The sequence below is a fragment of the Trachinotus anak genome, unplaced genomic scaffold (assembly GCF_046630095.1).
Source record: "Trachinotus anak isolate AG129_WGS33_773 ecotype Australia unplaced genomic scaffold, CSIRO_AGI_Tana_v1 ptg000026l, whole genome shotgun sequence".
In the NCBI taxonomy this organism is placed as follows: Eukaryota; Metazoa; Chordata; class Actinopteri; order Carangiformes; family Carangidae; genus Trachinotus; species Trachinotus anak.
The window spans coordinates 3,309,817-3,327,875 of NW_027273877.1; the positions used below are offsets into that span (position 1 = coordinate 3,309,817).

Below are 18,059 nucleotides of genomic sequence, written 5' to 3' on the forward strand. Positions count from 1 at the left end.
ACAATTGTTAAAATAAAAAAAAAACTGCAAGAAACGAGAGGGATCATTATTATATATTCGTTTATCACCCCCTTGTGGTTATTTGCTGCCTCTACACCTCAGTCACAGTTCAGTTTGGTTGATGTTGAGGGGGAATCCCCTCTGACAAGATCTATTCCCAACATTTTTGGATAACAAATATCTACAGAGACAGTTGTCTCAATTAGGGGAAAACTAGGAATTGGAGACATTGCTTGATATTGGCCTCAGTTGAATTTTGTAGTGGATAGGCCATTGACACTGAATTAAGAGCCGACCCTGTACGCTTATAGTATTTGTTTGAGATACTCTAGCCATTAATTTCTGTGTGCCATTAAAATCACAATGGCTGCTTCACCTTTAGAAAGAAATTAAACAAAGAATTCCTTTTTGGAGGTGAAGAAAATGCTTCTTGGTACAACTAAAAATATATAGAGACAATAAGAAAGATTAAGGTTAATTAACCTTAGACGTAAAATAAGTAAATACTAAAATTTTATCATAATAATTGTGAAGAAAGTGTGAGAAACGTTATCACATAAATACTCCATTATTAAGTATGATTTGAAATGCTTTGACTGCAGAAAAGAAATCATAAATTGTCATCTTCATTCAAAATCATATTGTTTGCAAGTTATACATTTTCGTCCTGCATAGATTCACTAAAACAGTAAAGTACGACTATAACGTAACGCCACTAGTTCCGGGCCCAGTTCCACTTCGTATTTCAGAGACCTCAGAAGGACACTACGCAGAGCAGGTGAGACAGTTTAATCAAGAAGTGGTCGATTTCAATGATAAAATAAGCACTATTATGCTATTTCAAAACTCTAAAATGTATTAATATAATTACTGTTTAGAGTGATATGACATACCGTATTGTAGTGCAGTTTACAAGTGAATCTGTAGAAATATGGAATTTGTCCCTCATCGGGTTAGTTGCGTCCCACCAAAACAGGAAGTTTTCATAGTTTGCAGGCTACTTACTTAGCCTGCGAGGTACATAGGGAAATTGTTATGGTTTAGCAAACGTTTTAATTATGTGGGCAACCTGTCGGTGTCACGGCTAACAAAGGATTTACTCTGCTGCAATTGTGAGTAAATATGTCCATCGGCTTATGTGTGTGGTGTGTAATTTATAAGGGCACCTCTGTAGTCTGAAGATTATCCGACTAGCTAGCTGACGAGCTAACGTTAGCTTGGTCACGAAGGACATTGGGTAATTTCGGTCAGGATATTGTTTCTACCGGATTAGCTACAGGATTTGGCTCAGAGTAACAGTGCTGACTATTAATCCTTGGTGTCTACCTTTCGTATTTCACTCTCTAGCTAGCTAGCCAGACAGCACCGTAACATGAAGTTATGGAGGAGCGAAAGTTAAAGAGAAAGAGTCCCAGGACCTCCACCAATACAGCGGCACCGTCTGGAGGCTCTGGCCGGAAGAACAGTGCTTCCTCCGGGGGACGGCACGTCGGCCACAGCTACAACATGGGAACTCACTCCAGCCAAAAGAGCAAGAACAGGAGGTTGGAACTGTAGAGCCACGATTATCTTACTTATAATAGCTTTACAGCATCATGTTATATCTTCTCCAGAAACAAAGGTGATTTGCAGGAACTGTAATCACTAATCTCTGACTGTTTTGTGTTTGTCTTTGTCTTTTCCAGGGGAGTGAGGGATAAACCCAGGTATCAGGTGGGTTCGGGTGGGAAAGCTAATCAGAACCAGAGCCAGGCAGCACCTATCATCCAGCACTCCTTTTTGACTGATGTGTCAGATGTACAGGAGATGGAGAATGGCCTGCTTAGTCTCCTCAACGACTTCCACTCAGGGAAACTACAAGCATTTGGTAATTAAAACGACAAAAGAACACTTCATTGGAGCACACATTGTGTGATTAATGTCAGATGAAAACAACCCCGTACAACCTTAGAAAGCCATAGAGAGATGTAATAGATCCAAATGACAGCCATCATATAATGTTAACTGAGCCTTTAACACCTGATATAAATGCCTAATAATGTCTGTGGTTTGAGGTTGAGTGTCAAGACAAAAAAAAAGGAAGTATGGCAAATGAAGCCAACTCTACATGTTTCCTTTGTCTCAGGCAATGAGTGCTCTATTGGGCAGATGGAGCATGTGAGGGAGATGCAGGAGAAGCTGGCCCGTTTGCACTTTGACCTCTATGGTGAGGTGGATGAAATGCCGGAGGACCAGAGGAAAATGGCCTGTGACACCAACATGGACAAGTTACTTCTTAATGTAAGACGGCAATAGTAAAAGTATATAATAGTAGAATGTTCTGACTTTATCTGCAAATGTCATTATGGTGTCTTATCAGACAGGACCAGAATTTTAGAATAACCCTACACAACTACAGATCTGCAACAGTTTAGCTACAGAGATGTTTGTCATACAGCACATCAAGCTCATTATGTTGTATTATCCTGGATAAAGCTGATTATTGATGGAGTGTAACTACTCAGGATCCCAGTAAGGATTTACCTGCTTATTTACCTCACAAGTATTACACTCTTTAAGAGTTTAGTTGGTTACTTGTTGAATATCTAACAGGATAAAGTCTAAAAACATCCTTTAAAGTGATCTAAGATTGCCTCACAAAATCCTAACATGTATAATAACATCAACATACTCTTTTTTTTTTCCACAGCTTGAGGAGCTGAGTTCTTCTATGTATCCTTTTGAGCTTTAACATTCCCCAGTGTAATCCCTTATTTGTGCCTTGAAAGTGAAAGTAAAACGTGTTTAAAAACGTAAGATTTTTGCCTGTGTTTCACCTTGACCCTGCTTCTCCAGTCAAAAACTGAATCTAGCTGACACCCAAGAGATCCCGAGGACTGCCAGCATGTGATTTTCTCATCTCTTTTTTTCAACATCACCTGACCCAACTATTTGTTTTATGCCACCTAGAGAGACTGCTACTGATAAGCTGGAGTTGAAGAGAGAATTATGACAACAAAGCTGTTCACCAGCGTTCCCTGTCTGTGCAGGGGGATGGATGTATTATAAGATACCCTGATAAGAAAGGATATCTTAAGTATTATTATATACTCTAATAAGGATGCACCAACAGCCTTAGGTATGCTCACAGTAAAGAGCATACTTAAAGCGAGTGCCAAATACAGTTAATATAAAGTATTAAATAGCTCTAATATTACCTTATTAAACGGCAAGATAAAAATGATTAACTTGCCGAGCTATGATTGAATTTCACCACCTCCTCTAATAAATCAGATACAGTATATTATCTTTTGTCTTGTCGTCAGAGTTATATAGAGAGGGGTTTAAGATCTATGAGATATTTAGCTACTGTCTGACCAACTGTACAGTATACTTTACATATTGGCATTGGTGCATCCATATCATGATCTGTTTAACCTCAAGTTGTCGTCAGTTCACTCATTTCCAAACAATCTAGATTTGCAATAAATTGATATATTGACATATAGAACCAACCTTGTTTCGTCCAACATATGATGAATTCAAAGGTCCTTAAAATAATATCTTAAGTGTTTGTGTATGAACTGACCACAAACTTGATCCTTTAGCAAGATTTATATAAACTCACTCTGTTGCACTTTGTCGTATCTACTGTCACAGGTCAATCAGCACCTGTAATGTCACAAACTCAAGACCCAGAGCTAAACATATCAGAATATATACAGATTCAGAAATATGTTTAATTGTTTCTTCAAGCTTAGATCTTATCTGTGAAATTGATTAAATTATACTGAAATTCATTAAATCAGCCAGAAATAACATGTAAACACACGGTACATTCTGACCACGGAACAGCGCTGTATGTCATGGGAAAAAAAAAAAAAAGAAAGACGTAAGCAGCGATTTTGCATTTGATTTCTTGCTACATGTGAGTGGCCTGATTTCACCTCCAACACATTGTTCAGTGTTGAATATATTTGCACATATCCACGCAACATGCAAAACACACTCATGATCACTGGTGTGTTGGTTTGACGCTGGAAAAGACTGGATAATCCAAATGTTGACAACACAGCCATGCCTTAATTTTTAATTTAATCCTTTTCGCCTTATTGTTTCTAACCTTTACTGTGACTTTCATAGAACACATTGATTTTAGGTTTGAATTCTGTGTGTAACATATAATGCAGTCATTAGACGTTTTGGTTGTAAATCCTTAATCACTTCTTATTTTAACCAGTGTTGTTGGGGAATGTCGGATTATTTTGAGGTGTTTCACTGTTTTAACTTTGGTGATTTTATTTTTATTGACTTAGTAATAAATGTGTTGTCTGACTCTGTTGATGACTTTTTTTTGAATGATGTCTAAATATAGAAATTAGAGGGAGAATCCCACTTACCTTCCTCAAGTTCTCCGTTATATTACATGGTAACTTTTCTCATGCATCACAAGTCCACCCTTAAAGTCATTCACATAATTTAGAGCATCTTGCTGCAATCATGTGCATTTTATTTTTCTAAAAACTTGGAGGAGTTGTGCTGCAATAACAATGTGATATAACCAGTGTTTTCTCGTTAGGTTTTGTCTGTGTCTGATGTGAGGTGATGTGTGATGCAGTGGGTGGTCGTGGTTGGGATTGGCTGACACTCACACAAAAATGTCTATCATATAAAAACATATTAATTCAGAAATTAATTTCAATTTAATAATGTTTTTTTAATTATTATTGGCAGATTATTGACATTTGGCCGCACAGGTGTTTCTCACAGTCCACTATGCTCATGCTCATGCACAATATCCTTATTACATATTACAAATGAATGTGCAGCCTAATAATCATAAAGTGCATTGACAAAAATGAAAACCTTCAACTGGGCAGGTAACATCTCAGGGTTTATTAAAAATGAGGACGACCTGCTGTTTGTTTGGTTATGTCTGTGCTTGATGTGGATGAGGGTGTGAAGGAATGTGCTCATCCTTTTGTTGACGCGTCTCTAAGGTTACTGAGCAGAGCAGCACAGAGGCAGCCTGTCAGGGGGTCGCTCTTAAAGAGACCTAAATCTGACAGTAAAAGCAAGTCTATTGACTGAAACAGCTCAAAGCTTTTTTTTCTCAGGGAGTTTTCAGCCCATGTGAAGACATGGAGACCAGCCTGAAGAGAGGGCAGCTCGGCGGGACGCACCATGAGCCGCAGCAGGCTCACAGCCTGCGGCCCGACGCCTGCTTCAGCGCCTGGACTCCGCTGAGCAACAAGCGGAGCAACCTGCAGGTCGGAGAGACACACACCGACACAAGCACGGAGCTTCTCCTCTGACTGCTATTTGGTTCATTTTTATTTATGGCCACCAGATGGCAGGAATGGCCAAACTATAGCGACACTGCTTCAGAGTTAATAAGCAGATTTAATGGACATCATGGAAACCCGGTGGGAATAATGTCATGTAAACTTTCATCATTTTTTAAGGCTGTATTATGGTGATACTGTTGTCAATTATATGGAAAGCCTTGAGATAACCTGAAGGAATAATGTGCTTTTTTGTGACAAATATTTCAAAGACGAAATTAATTTTAGTTTGGTTAATTGGCCAATTTAGAGCAGGTGCGCAAAGAGGCGTAACCGCAGCCTGTGTGCTTCACGCATGCACTTTAAAGGAAGAGTATGCCGCTCAGTGTAGGCACTGTATCATTTTATACAAGTGAATTCACTAAAATATTACATTCCGCATACAAGCGGGACTTTAATGTTTATTCCCCATAACTTTAAAAACTATTCGATTTACACCGTTTGAGAAATAAGTTATTATGAGAAGCTATCATGTATACAGTTGGAGGACAGAAGTCTTTATCATTTCGTTTATTTATGGTTGTTAATAACTTCTGCAAGGCACAAAGATGAATCAGCTCCACCTTTGTCTCTGACTGCAGATGAAAGACATTATTATTCTCATTGAACACATCTTTCACTATATGCAACCTGTAGACTTACAGTATGTGTATTTAAAAAGTAAAGCAAGACATAAACTTTATTAATGGCCCCATCAGACTGACATTTTTCGGCTGTTATCACACCATTAGTCTTATGTTTTTCCTCTGGAGTTTCGACATTCCTGTGGTCTTCATCAGTTCTTTGGAAGCCAGTTTGTAGCTTTTGGCAAAGCAGGAGGACTCTTATGCAACAAGGTGCAGCTTCCATACATTGCTCACTGATGGTCTGAAGTTTGTTGGTGTCATGTCTCCATTTACTCCCAGTTATTTGAGGAGAGGATGAACCTTGTGCTCCACTGGTTTGATCTGTGGACTGACAAGCAGAGAAAACACCTGCTGAACTCTCTGCTCACACGCTGCACCAAAACCCAGCTCAAGTAAGGGCATTCATCCCACTCTTATTTATGTGTGTTGAAAACCATTACACCTTATTAATCTCCTACCATCTTCAAATCTCTTTTTGTTGAGAATTTCTCTTCATAACTGTTTTTCTGAGCTTGAAGCACAAGTTATGTAATTAAATTAGATTTACAGGCTTTAAAATGAAATTCCTCTGACAATCTGAGCAGGTACTGTAGGGATCTGCTGATGGAGACAGTTCCTGTGACTCAACTGGACTTCACAGCGGTGCTGCCTCGGTTTCTGTCCCTGTATGTGATGTCGTTCCTGTCCCCTCGTGATCTCTGCTCTGCTGCCCAAGTCAGTTGGCACTGGAGGGTCCTGACTGAACAGGTGAGAAGCCCACAAATAGAGATGTCTGAATTGTTCAGGTCTTCATAAAAAGATTAAAACCCTCTTCTCCTTCCTCTCTTCAGGACTGCCTCTGGGCAGGCCGATGCATCCGAAGAGGCTGGTTCCTTCCCTATATCCCTGGAGAAAAAGAGTTTGGAGCATGGAAGAATCACTATGTCTCCTGTGTCTCCACGCTGGACTGGCTCACTCCCCGGCAGGCGGCAGAGCAGTATGGGACCCTCAACCAGCAAACCATGGGGACGACCGAGGAGGAGGAAGAGAGGAGGAAAGAGAGGAGAATCAGGCAGATGATCAGAGATAAACTTCAGGAAGAGAAGAGTAAGTGCAAAAGAAAGAAAATAAAACAACAGGTCTTAAAATAAAAATCTCAGGTTTTTTCCTGCCCTCCCCTTTGTGGCAAGTAAAGCTGAAGTAGATTATATCTGTGATATTTGCAGGGCTATCTGTGAGAACCAGGAGAGCATGGGGCAGCTACACAAAGCAAGAAGGAGTCAGAGGAGGAAGTACCCACACAGGGAGACTTAGCTCTGGGGCTGTTGGGTCTTCTAGCCTCTGTCTTGGCCTGGACAGGTGGAGCACAGCTCAGAGTGTGGAGAGAGTCCGGGCCTCCAGTTCATTCAGGTGATCATCTATAGATGTTGTCGCGATATAACGATGTAAGATGCAATGACCTGCCACTTTATAAGATAATACCTGTATTTTATACCCAATCATATTCAATACAAGAGCTCTGCAATGATTCCCATCCTTGTGAAGCTTATAATATTCAGTTTGATTTGATAATGTATAAATGGTGGTTTTGCGCTGGGCTGCCTTATTGAAAGGTGCTTGTGATGTTTGGTTCATCCGCATTTACAGACTGTCTAAAACATCCCTTACTACAGTGCAGACTCTTTCATAACGTGCATAAAGAAACGCGCCATTTTTAAACCTCCATGATTAAACCAGGGGTGGGCAAACAGCAGCTGTAGGCTAAATCAGGCCCTCCAGCAAAAATATTTGGCCCCTGAATGAAGCTGAACTTTTCACTTTCATCGTTTACATCAAAACTCTACCATTACTCTACTTCTGTTTTAGTCCTCCAATGGGAAAAATGACATCTGCTGTTTTATAAATCTTAAATGAGTTTAAAGAAGCAGGCAATCAAAACATATTGAAAACATATAAGCCTGTTTTTTCCACTGCACCTGTAAAATGTTGACCTCACCACTGAACAGCAATGACCCATGATTGAACTTATTTGCTCCCCCCCTGCTATAAACTTTGTGTGCATGTCTCTTGGAAATATCAAGCTTCACAAGACTTTTTGTTAAAATCAAACTATATATCCTCTTCTTTAGTGACAGGCTGAGCAAAGCCAGTGGAGCATTGTCCTCCTTCACCCACAGACCTGCACCACAACATGCAGTTTCACCCATCCATCGCACCACTCCTGCCCTCTTATTGCTGATCTCCAACAGAGTTCCTGCTTATGAGGTAAGAGGAAAATATAGAAGTCCCATCAGTCTGTCACTCTTTTGACAGATCTAGAAGTGATTAGAGAGGAAGAAAACATTGTGAATGTGGAATTAAAATTTTTTTAAATGAAGAAATATTCCTCCCTCGCTGCTCCTTCCTCTTTCTCCCTATGCTCAATGCAGTTGGTGCTGAGTGGTGTGAAGGCAGAAGTGATTGTGGTTGTGTATGACCACAGAGGGACGCTCTCAGCTCTGTTAACCCAGGTGGAGAGGGCTATTTCTGGGCAGAGAGCTCTGAGGCTGGGTCTGCTAGCTCCAGGTGGAACAGAGGAAATTCATCTACTTCACAGTGAGAATGAATAATCCTGTGTTTCTTAATGTGTGGAAACACTGACCGGGTTAGTTCCAGTTCAACTGGAGCCTTCAGTACTTGGTGCAATATAGCATTTCATAGGTTATTGTTATTATGATGGCTGTGTTTGTCCATGTCTTTTGGCTAAAAGCTGGCCCTAGACTAATTATCATAAAATAGTTAATTTAGACACACAAAGCCCGTCACAGTTTCTGCAACAACTTTGTGGCACATTGATTAATAAACTTATTCATAGTTGTCCTTTTTTGCCCATGAACTAACCATTTGGAAGCAGATTTTACTGGAAAAATAAATACAGTCTTAGTGTTAACTTCTTACCATGAGAAAAAACACACAAAACTTGAATCTTAATCTGGTTGTCTGTCGTTTGGGAAGATGCTCTGATCCCTTGGTTTAGGACATCCTGTTCTAACTTGATTGGTTAAAGTTGAAACACAGGCTCTTTAAAACATTCAAAATTCTGCAAACTATTATTGTTATTTTCATTTTTTTTCAGTTTATGAATCCCCATTGTTTTACTTTTGACCCTTCAGATAGCAGCCTGTCAGAGAGGACTTTACTGACCCCCGACCATCGAGAATTCTGGGAAAAACTGTGTGGCTGGGTGGCACCAACTGAGGACGGAGGAGGGATTGACATCTTCTCCCCGCTGGCTGCATCTGGTAGGTAGATGCTGGGACACATACTGTCTACAGTCTTGATTTCTGTCACAGTTTCTGCTTCCATTCCCTGTCTCCCTGTCCCTTGCTCTCTCTCATGTTCTCTCTCTCCCTCAGCATCAGGAGTGGCTCTTATCCAGGCTCTCTCTACTCTGACTGGTCTGGAGGTCTGGGCGCCGATGGGTCTTGTTACCGGAAGTTTCCAGAACAGTGAGTCTCCCTTGCACAAGACTTTGACTCAGCTGTTAAACTTCAACTGAAAAATATTTCTTAAGAGCCCCAAGCTTAGTAATATGCTGTTTGTGACCTCAAAACTGCCACTAACACCTCCAGTAAATACCTAAACCAGCAGGCGCCTGATGTGATTCTTGGGCTTTCTTGTAACTTTTCAGATTTTTCTCGACATCAAACCCCATTTCTCTATTTATGGTCAGCATTTTTTCAGTAAATCTGTTTTAATGTATTTGCAGTCAGTAATTCCTACTCTATGGTAAAATATAGTATTGTAAAAGTCTAGTATTATATGAATCCCAAAAATGTGTCTTATAAACAAGAAAACAGTGATTTAAAAAAAAATAAAACATTTTGAGAAGGCAGCTGTTCAACTCATTAGCTGTCGTATTACACAGCCCTTGCTGTTACTACGGAAACTACTAGTGTCTCCAAATCAACCAAGATGTTTTTGTTTTCTGTCTCTTTTCCTCTTACATACCACTTGCCCTCTCCCAGTCCTGAGTGAGTGGTCTCAAAGCAGTGCGTGTGGCGAGCTATCGAACCAGACACCAGCATCCCAAGCTTTCCGGTATGTGTGTGAGAGTGTGCTGCGGGGCTGGTGCAGAGAGGCCAAGTGGATGGAGGAGGCTCTGGGGGAGCTGAGGGGCTGCCTGGGGCCACAGCTACAGCGGGTCAGCCTCCAGGCCGGGGGTCGAGCTCTGGGTGGGTCTCCCACACATGAAGACTGAAATACATGCACACACAGCGGGATCACTAGGAAGTGGAAATGTGTGTGCATTCTCCTTGTCCTGTAAACTTTCTGAAGAATGTGTTTATGTATTTATAGGTCATTTTCTGTGGGAGAAAATCTGCCTTGAGGAGCTTTCTGTGTCTAAAGATCTAAGTGAGGCTCTGACTGAGGGACTCACTGCTCTCACCAAACAGGAAGAGGTGGGAATGACTGTAAAGGAGTGTTGTAACACATAAGTACCATAAAACTGTAGCAAAAAACTTTAACCATAGATAGCAGCCTGTCAAAGTGTCTAAATTCTGCTTCATCAGACCAGACCTTTGGAGTTTCTTGCCGTCTTCCTGACAAGATGGAATGAGAAGAAGGAGGGAGAGGAGAGTACTGGTGAAGACAAGCGGAGAACCAAAGGAGCTGATGATTTCTCGCTGGCACATAGGTCACAGAGATTACCAGCTGAGCTACCACAAGTGTGTGCCCTTTGAATTTGTCCATCCAGAGAGGGTCAAAGGAGCAGACCTTATGTTTACAGCTCTTTATTTTGTCTTTAGATGGTGTTAGACTGGAGAGGTGTAGTTTCCAGAGAGCTGCACCACAGTGAGTGTCTGTATCTGGGGAGACTGGGCGCTGTGCTGAAGGTATACCTTCCATTTTAACTCCATAATTCATAAAACAAAAAGACGATCAAAGTGTCTTTCATTTAGGAAAGTTAGTGATGTCTGGTCAAGTCCAGAAAACAGATGCTAATAATTGATAGAACTAAACTATGGAGAGTTAATATAATACCTATTTAAACTGGGTGTCTTAGATATTAACAAATTGTTTTGCAGCTGCGGTTGTTTTGCAGATGAGGTGAGAGAAGAAGAGAAGAGTCAGTAATAGTAAAGCAAGGTATTTCATTGATACATGACCCTGCTCTGTGCTGCAGGTCTACCAGGAGCCTCTCACAGCAGCTCTGAACTCCAACAGAGCCATTCTCAGCTATGCTGACATGCAGATTATCTTCAGCCCTGTCACACAAATACTGGAGCTCAACGGGTACACACAGATATTTGTATGGTACTGTCTTGTTTGCATCCCTGTATTTGGGCATGAGTTTATATGTGTGTTTGTCTCAGGGTGTTTCAGGTAGAGTTACAGACAAGGCTGCAGCAGTGGGGTGCAGAGCAGTGTATTGGAGATGTGTTTGTAAAACTGTGCTCAAGTCTCAGAGTCTACACCAACTACCTTAATAACTACACCACTGCCCTGTGCACCATCGACAAGGTAAGCAATGTCTTTGTTGCCATTAATTCATAAATGTTGCACCTCAAGCTAACTAGTTAAACTAGTTCAAGTTTAGTTCTAGTTCTGCCGAGCACTTTGAGAGAGCATTTACCTCCGTCTGTCACTTTGAGAGACATCAGCTTTGCGTTTTTTTCAGCCATAATAAATTAAACATACAGTATCTCTGACTAATTCAGTTATTATAATTTCATGAACAGCCAGGTTTTAGTTTTTTTATAAGCAAAGGATGTTGTGTGTCTGTGTGTGTCAGTGCAGGGAGACGAAACCTGCATTTCGGGCTTTCCTGAAGAGAACAGACAGAACTCTTGCAACACACATGTTGAGGTAACAGCACATACATACACACATATACACTTATATGTTGTATTAGTTTCCAATTATTTTCCATATTTGACCAAAAACACTATGTATTGATCAAACCACAATGTGTAAAAACATGTTTGTGTTTGTGAAGCCTACAGGAGCTGCTGCTGTGCCCAGTGTGGAGAACAGAGGAGTATGTGACTCTACTCCAGGCTCTGTCTTTACACACACACCCCGGTCACCCTGACCACACACACCTCTCCTCGGCCCTCAAGACAATGTTACGCTACAGAGAATTCATACTAAAGGTATGACACCTACGCCTGTGATACAGATAGTGTTCGTGCTACTGTAGCAATAATTTGAAAATCCATCTGTGTCATTTTTAAAATAACAATTTTCAATCAGTATATCATTCTTTTAAATCATTCACTGTGAACTATAAAGCTTTTTTTTGTCTGTTTCAGTTAAAGCGTAACTCAGAGAGAGACAGACTGATGGAGGAAACACAGCAGATGATCCAAGGCTGTCCGGTAAAAGCACAGCTCCCATTCTCTGTGTTTTATTTTCATATACTCACTCTCAAAACGCCTTCTGTAAAACTAAAGTTGTATTATTTTGATATGACTGTGTTGTGTGTAGAACCTCAGTGAAGGAAACAGGCAGCTGATAATAACTCAGGATGCTGCTTTGCTCAGGAGTCCTGATGAACAGATTCCAGATTCTCTCAGGTAACAGCACACATGATTCCTGTTGATTTTAAACTTAAATGTAAGACTCACTGCATTTGCATTTGCATTTTATTAAGGCTATATTTACTTTGCATCAATTAAAAAACATATAAATTTACACTCATTTCTGTATTGCAGTATTGTGCAGTAGAGCCTTAGTGTTGCTTTCTAGGAGCACATTAAAAGGAAATTTTGCATTACGGCATTTTAAAAAATAATGCAAGCTGGTTTATCTAATTAAGTCATCGCATACATTCCTCCATTCATCCTGTGTTTGTGTATGTGTATGATCAGGACCTACGAGCAGGTGTCGGATGTGGGCCTCTTCCTGTTTAATGATGCTTTGGTGTTGACACGGCGAAAAGTGCATCACACACCTTTCACACTGACTCACCGGAGCACACACACTTTCCTGGCCTCTGTGGCCCTCGCCAGTCTGGCTGTCAGAGAGATCACACACTCACGCTGTAAGTTTGGTCCCATATAAAGAATATTTTTTAACATTGCTACAATTTTGGTATTTTTCAGTAATCGTCAGTATATGATCATATAACCTATGGCCTTCTTTGATGAATCAGGAAAGTCACGGTAATATTAATGTTGCTTTCTTTGTAGATGTGAGCCATGCCTTTGTCCTGGAGGGTCCTTGTCGTTCCTGGGTCTGTGCCACAGAGAGAGGTGAGGAGAGAGATTACTTCCTGTGTGTGCTCCGTTCAGCCATCAACGCCGCTCTGACAGAACATCAGTGACGGTATGATGACGATACATCAGCAAGACACAAGGAGGTTTGGACACCACTGTTTTTTTTTAAGATTACAAAGATCAGGAAACCTGAAAAGACAATCTTTTCCATGCGGTGATATGATCTAAAAACGTAGCACTACTGCCACTGTTTAAATTCTAGATGTCTCACTTTCACCTTAAAAGTATTTCCAGATTTAATCCTCAAAGCAGAATCATTTGTTTTATGAGTTAACATAATATTGAATGCATCACTTACTAACTTAAAAACAGTGTTGACTCCCCTCAGCTTGATCCCCTGTCCACGGATGTAAAAAAACATTTATAAACAGTATATTCTATATTCTATATAATGCCTGAACAAAATACAGACAAACAAAAATTATAATACCTGGACAGTACAGCATGATCGATGTTGCTCATTAGAATCCAGTCATTATTTCTGTACTATTGCGACTATTATTGAGTTGAAAACTGCTGCAGTGTTGTTGTTAGTTTTTATCAGTTGTTTTACTAGAGTTTGTTGACTAATCAATCACAGTGGATATTAGAAGTGGTTTGTTGTTCTGGCCAATCCTGTTTTGTCCTGTCTTGTTTTTTGTGTAAAGTACCAGTGTGCTAAACACTCTACGCGTATCTGCAGTTTAATAGAATATTGTGGGTTTTACTTGTATTTTAATCTCCCCCTGTGGAAACCTGGTGCTCAAATATGCAACTCAATCTTGACGCATCTTCAGACATTGTGGTCCGTGTTTATTCACTTGAAATTAACCAGTAGCACTAACTAAACAATCCTAGCATCACAAGTAGTATTCCTCTTTGACATTGTTAAATGAAAGCTCTTAAAGTAATATCATGTCATATTTGGTTATTGTTTCTCATTGCACCACTTATATTTCCCAAAATATGCACATATATTGCTCCCAGTGTTAATAAAGATAAATCTTAAGTTATTTCTTTTCAACTTGATATTTTAACTTGGCTTATATGCAGCTTCTTCGTATCGATTCTTCTTCATTGATCTATTCTGGTTTGTCACTTTGTTGCTCTGTTGTCAGTTGTTCTTTATAATCAGATCAGGGATAGATTTCTCTAGTTCAAGGTATAAAAAAGTCTTTATTGATAACCAAAAATAACACAAAAGTCCCATTTGAGAGATTCTCACTATCAAGGAGCTGCATTACAACACATCAGTTATACATGTATGTACATTATTGCCACTTCTTTTAAAAGTATCTGCATCTTCCATCCCTAGAAATGGATAAATGACTGTTTCATTATCTGTATCTCTCAACAGATAAAGTCATCAAACACAAATACACACAATACAAATGAAAATTCATTTTCATTTAACAACATAACAATATAACACACTTAGTGTTCTAATATAACCCTTCAGGGTCATTTATTTTAATCACAGTGACATCCCCACTCAAAGCTGTGACTGTAAATCATTTACTCTCATTTATTAAATGAATCTACATTGGAACTACTCTTTAAAAATGTTTTTATGATTGTTTTTTATTGAGTGTACACAGTGAACATAATATTGACACAATAGACAGTTGCATTTTGCAGTTTTCAGAGCACCACAGATGAGGATTAGTGGATAGTGGAACAGTTCTTATTTTGAAAGATTAAAAAAGAATAAAGCGACACTGACAATTTTAACTTTACAGTTATTTTGTAGTCTTTATGCAAAACAACACTCTGAGAAAATCACTCATTTTAGATTTTTAGCGACCATGAGGATGTTTTTAGTGTGAGTGAAATATACTGTAAGCCTAACTTCTACCCCAAAAGATTAAAAAAAAAAATTCCTTTGACCAAACGATAAAAAAATAACAAGTATCACTGATGTCACAGTCTGCGGTTTACTAGATTTGGGTTGTTATTGTGTGCTGCAGGCACATGTGTGTGCTGCTCTTTCCCAGTGGTGAGATGAGGCTGCAGTGGCTGACTCTTGTTCTGCAGTCCCAGGCTTGCTGCCGTGCTGTTTGTCCCTTTCTGGGAGCTGTAGCTTTTCGGTTTGGGGATTCTTGTAGGTCCTGGTCTTCGGAATGCTTCTAGAGGTATCTGTGGAAAAACGAGTGAATTCAATTACTGTAGGTGTAAAGACTGCACTGTCTCTTATTTGTTTTTAAAATACAACAAAGAAAATGAAGAAGTGGGGAGAAAATGGGATGTACAGGCTGCAGGAGAGGGTTATATGCACAAAAGGTAGGTTTGCAGTTTGGACCACACAGTGTCGGATGATTTTGATCCAGTAACTCAGTCAAGATTTGATGCAGTACTGATTATGACCACTAGATGATATCAAATCATATTTTATGGACAGTAAATGACCACAGTGCATGACTGCTGCACTTTGGCTTTGTCCCTAAAGGAACTCTTTGTCAAATTAAGGCAAAAGAACTGTCTCATAGTAACAAGATATTCAACAGCAGAATTGTCTATATATTTTCTTACAGGTCTGTAATTGCACTGTGCAATATTAAGATTAAAGCCAATGTTCCCAGTGAATAGGTGGCTGTGGAAATGCACTACATCCATTTGAGAACATAACATATTGTTGCATTTTCAGTGGTATGATATAAATTATTCGCTATTATAATTACATTTTGTACATAATTTTTTATTGTTCCCCCTAATATAGTCCCACTTCCTCACAGTATTAATAACAGTGTGACTATGTTGCTTAGAAACCAATGTTTGGCTGTTTTTGCAGCACAATACTACAAACAAGAAAAGGGATTATCTTGGGAAACATCACATTTCTCAGATTCTTAAACAACTCACTGCTCCGCTTACTGTGCAATCAGGTTTTAATGAGTGTGTTTACATGCGCAGCAGCGTGCCAGGATGCTGAGGTACATCACTTTTGGATTGGTGCTTGTACAGGAGAAACATATCCTGTTTACAGTTACTCTGATAAGATGTTTCCACAGTTTTGAGAAACCCCAACAACATCTAGCATACTGAACCACATACGCTCCTCATTCATTTGTAGTACTTTTTTTAAACCTGCAAATACAGTGTTTCTAGGATGTTAGCCTTTTTAGAAAATGTTCTTTCTTCTGATTTTGTGTTTTTAGATTGTATTTGCTTTATGAATCACACATTTGAACAGTCCTTAAAATCTCTGAGCATCCAGACAAATGGACAGTCAGATGTGTGAGTCGCTCTGTCTGCTTCAGAGACTAAATTACTCTATGACAAAAGTCAGCAGGCAGTTATTATCTTTAAAGATATCAAGGTAATTGGCACATAGTTTCATTTTCACTCACGTAGCCACAGCTTGGGTGTTCATTTTTCTCAGACATACTTCTGGAATAGGTAATTGCATTTTGCAAAATGAGCTGACAAGATGCCTTGTACACCTCCAGAAATAATACATTTGGATTATTTTACTGCAGTATGTTAGGAGGGGGGTGTTAATTTGAACTTCTCTCTTTGACAAAATGTGTCATTGATCTGGTCTAGATTTCTGCAGCTGAGTAAAACTGAAACTTTTCAGTATTTCCATGAGTTTCATCACATTACACCACTAACTGTATTCCCAAGCAACACACTGAACACCAAACCTCTTGCTCTAACTTGAGAAAAGCTCTTAGTTATGTTCATGTGTGGCTTGAGGTTTTTAAGAATTAACGAAAATCTGCAGTGAACTATGTCCTTAAATATTCATACAGGGTATAAATTTCAGAATAAGTAGGGCCCATGCTTCAGCAGAACTAATGGGCCAGAAAATCTGTACGGGCTCCACGTCATGGGAGTGTTGTTGATTTTACATGGAAAGACCTTAATGTGCGGCTTTGTTCTCTCATATATCAGCGGTGCAGCAGGAGTTCAACTAAGTACTTCCTCTGCCCAGCACTCTGCAATACCGGCGCGGCTGTTTCCAAGGCAACCAAACACGAGGTTTGTTTTGGTGCTTATGCTGCAGTGGGAGAGAGGCTACGTTCACAGTGTCTACACTCTCACACGCAGCACGAAGCCTTTTGTTTAGAGACTGTACCCATACCACTGTTGTTTGTCCCTCCCTGGTTTTATTGTGCCTGTCGGTCAAGGTGAGCGAATTCCTCTGTGATTATTATCATTGTGGGATAAAATGAGGAAATCCGCTCTCGCCTGCAGTGTGATACACACCTTGTCTTTCTGGCACTCAGTGTAGTAATTAGGCTTTTTTGGCTACATTCAGATTCAGATTAGTTGCTTATTGTTTAAAATCACATCAGTATGTTTGTTGTTTTTTGATGTCTTACTTTCACCCCAATAATGCTGCTGTTAATCAGCAGTATCACTGCGTGTTTAGTGTGATTACAGCCTCAGTGTCAGCCAACAAAAGCAAGCATCACTGTAGGCTTTTGTATAAAATGCCCTTTGGCTTCCAGTGCGTCAGTTGATACTCATTTTATCAGTCTGGCACGGATACCGTGCACAGATCTGTCTTCCTTGGCTGAGCTAGATGAGCACAGTTTATGAATCTACCAAGTCTAAAGTGAGTCAGGGGGTAATTGAGGTCGCAGACAGCAATCCCAGCTGCTAGATGCTTTCTCAAGTAGTGGTCTAATGAATAGCATCTTGTTTAGCCCCTGCATCATTTCATCACGCCCAGACTGCTTTGGATCCGGTTTCTCCAGCTGCGCTCCTTCCCACTCATTCAATTTAATGCTTGATTTAATCATCTCCTCGTTGTCACACTGGGTTGTCTGTGTATGCGTGCGTGTTTAGGTTGGGTTTGCAGCTTTCCTGCAACAGTTGTCTTTCTCCATCTAAATGACACTGAGGATTTGGCACTTTCAGTAATTTTGGAGATTTTATTAGCT

General features: G+C 39.9%; 2 protein-coding genes across 7 annotated transcripts in view; one reads left to right on the forward strand and one right to left on the reverse strand.

Moving 5' to 3' along the window:
• The first annotated feature begins 588 nt into the window (after positions 1 to 588).
• The window catches only part of LOC139609760 (epithelial cell-transforming sequence 2 oncogene-like), a 75,812-nt gene continuing 58,341 nt past the window's right edge, over positions 589 to 18,059 (forward strand). For 2 of the 4 annotated variants that reach the window (XM_071464720.1, XM_071464721.1), the window contains exons 1-21: positions 2,886 to 5,249; positions 6,230 to 6,342; positions 6,535 to 6,697; positions 6,781 to 7,036; positions 7,156 to 7,339; positions 8,059 to 8,194; positions 8,359 to 8,524; positions 9,082 to 9,210; positions 9,325 to 9,417; positions 9,937 to 10,143; positions 10,268 to 10,371; positions 10,483 to 10,638; positions 10,720 to 10,806; positions 11,097 to 11,206; positions 11,287 to 11,434; positions 11,706 to 11,779; positions 11,910 to 12,066; positions 12,226 to 12,291; positions 12,401 to 12,489; positions 12,784 to 12,956; positions 13,105 to 13,274. In XM_071464720.1, the coding sequence (XP_071320821.1) occupies positions 5,121 to 5,249; positions 6,230 to 6,342; positions 6,535 to 6,697; positions 6,781 to 7,036; positions 7,156 to 7,339; positions 8,059 to 8,194; positions 8,359 to 8,524; positions 9,082 to 9,210; positions 9,325 to 9,417; positions 9,937 to 10,143; positions 10,268 to 10,371; positions 10,483 to 10,638; positions 10,720 to 10,806; positions 11,097 to 11,206; positions 11,287 to 11,434; positions 11,706 to 11,779; positions 11,910 to 12,066; positions 12,226 to 12,291; positions 12,401 to 12,489; positions 12,784 to 12,956; positions 13,105 to 13,238 (2,874 nt within the window). In that variant the 5' untranslated portion in view covers positions 2,886 to 5,120 and the 3' untranslated portion in view covers positions 13,239 to 13,274. Of the gene's footprint in view, positions 1,113 to 1,347; positions 1,545 to 1,685; positions 1,868 to 2,125; positions 2,281 to 2,689; positions 2,725 to 2,885; positions 5,406 to 6,229; positions 6,343 to 6,534; positions 6,698 to 6,780; positions 7,037 to 7,155; positions 7,340 to 8,058; positions 8,195 to 8,358; positions 8,525 to 9,081; positions 9,211 to 9,324; positions 9,418 to 9,936; positions 10,144 to 10,267; positions 10,372 to 10,482; positions 10,639 to 10,719; positions 10,807 to 11,096; positions 11,207 to 11,286; positions 11,435 to 11,705; positions 11,780 to 11,909; positions 12,067 to 12,225; positions 12,292 to 12,400; positions 12,490 to 12,783; positions 12,957 to 13,104; positions 14,334 to 18,059 lie in introns of those variants that run through there. The other 2 variants (XM_071464723.1, XM_071464722.1) reach the window with 2 other exon arrangements.
• Positions 14,327 to 18,059, reverse strand: part of filip1l (filamin A interacting protein 1-like) — a 63,963-nt gene continuing 60,230 nt past the window's right edge. For all 3 annotated transcript variants that reach the window (XM_071464713.1, XM_071464714.1, XM_071464715.1), the window contains one exon: positions 14,327 to 15,306. In XM_071464713.1, the coding sequence (XP_071320814.1) occupies positions 15,091 to 15,306 (216 nt within the window). In that variant the 3' untranslated portion in view covers positions 14,327 to 15,090. The remainder of the gene's footprint in view (positions 15,307 to 18,059) is intronic.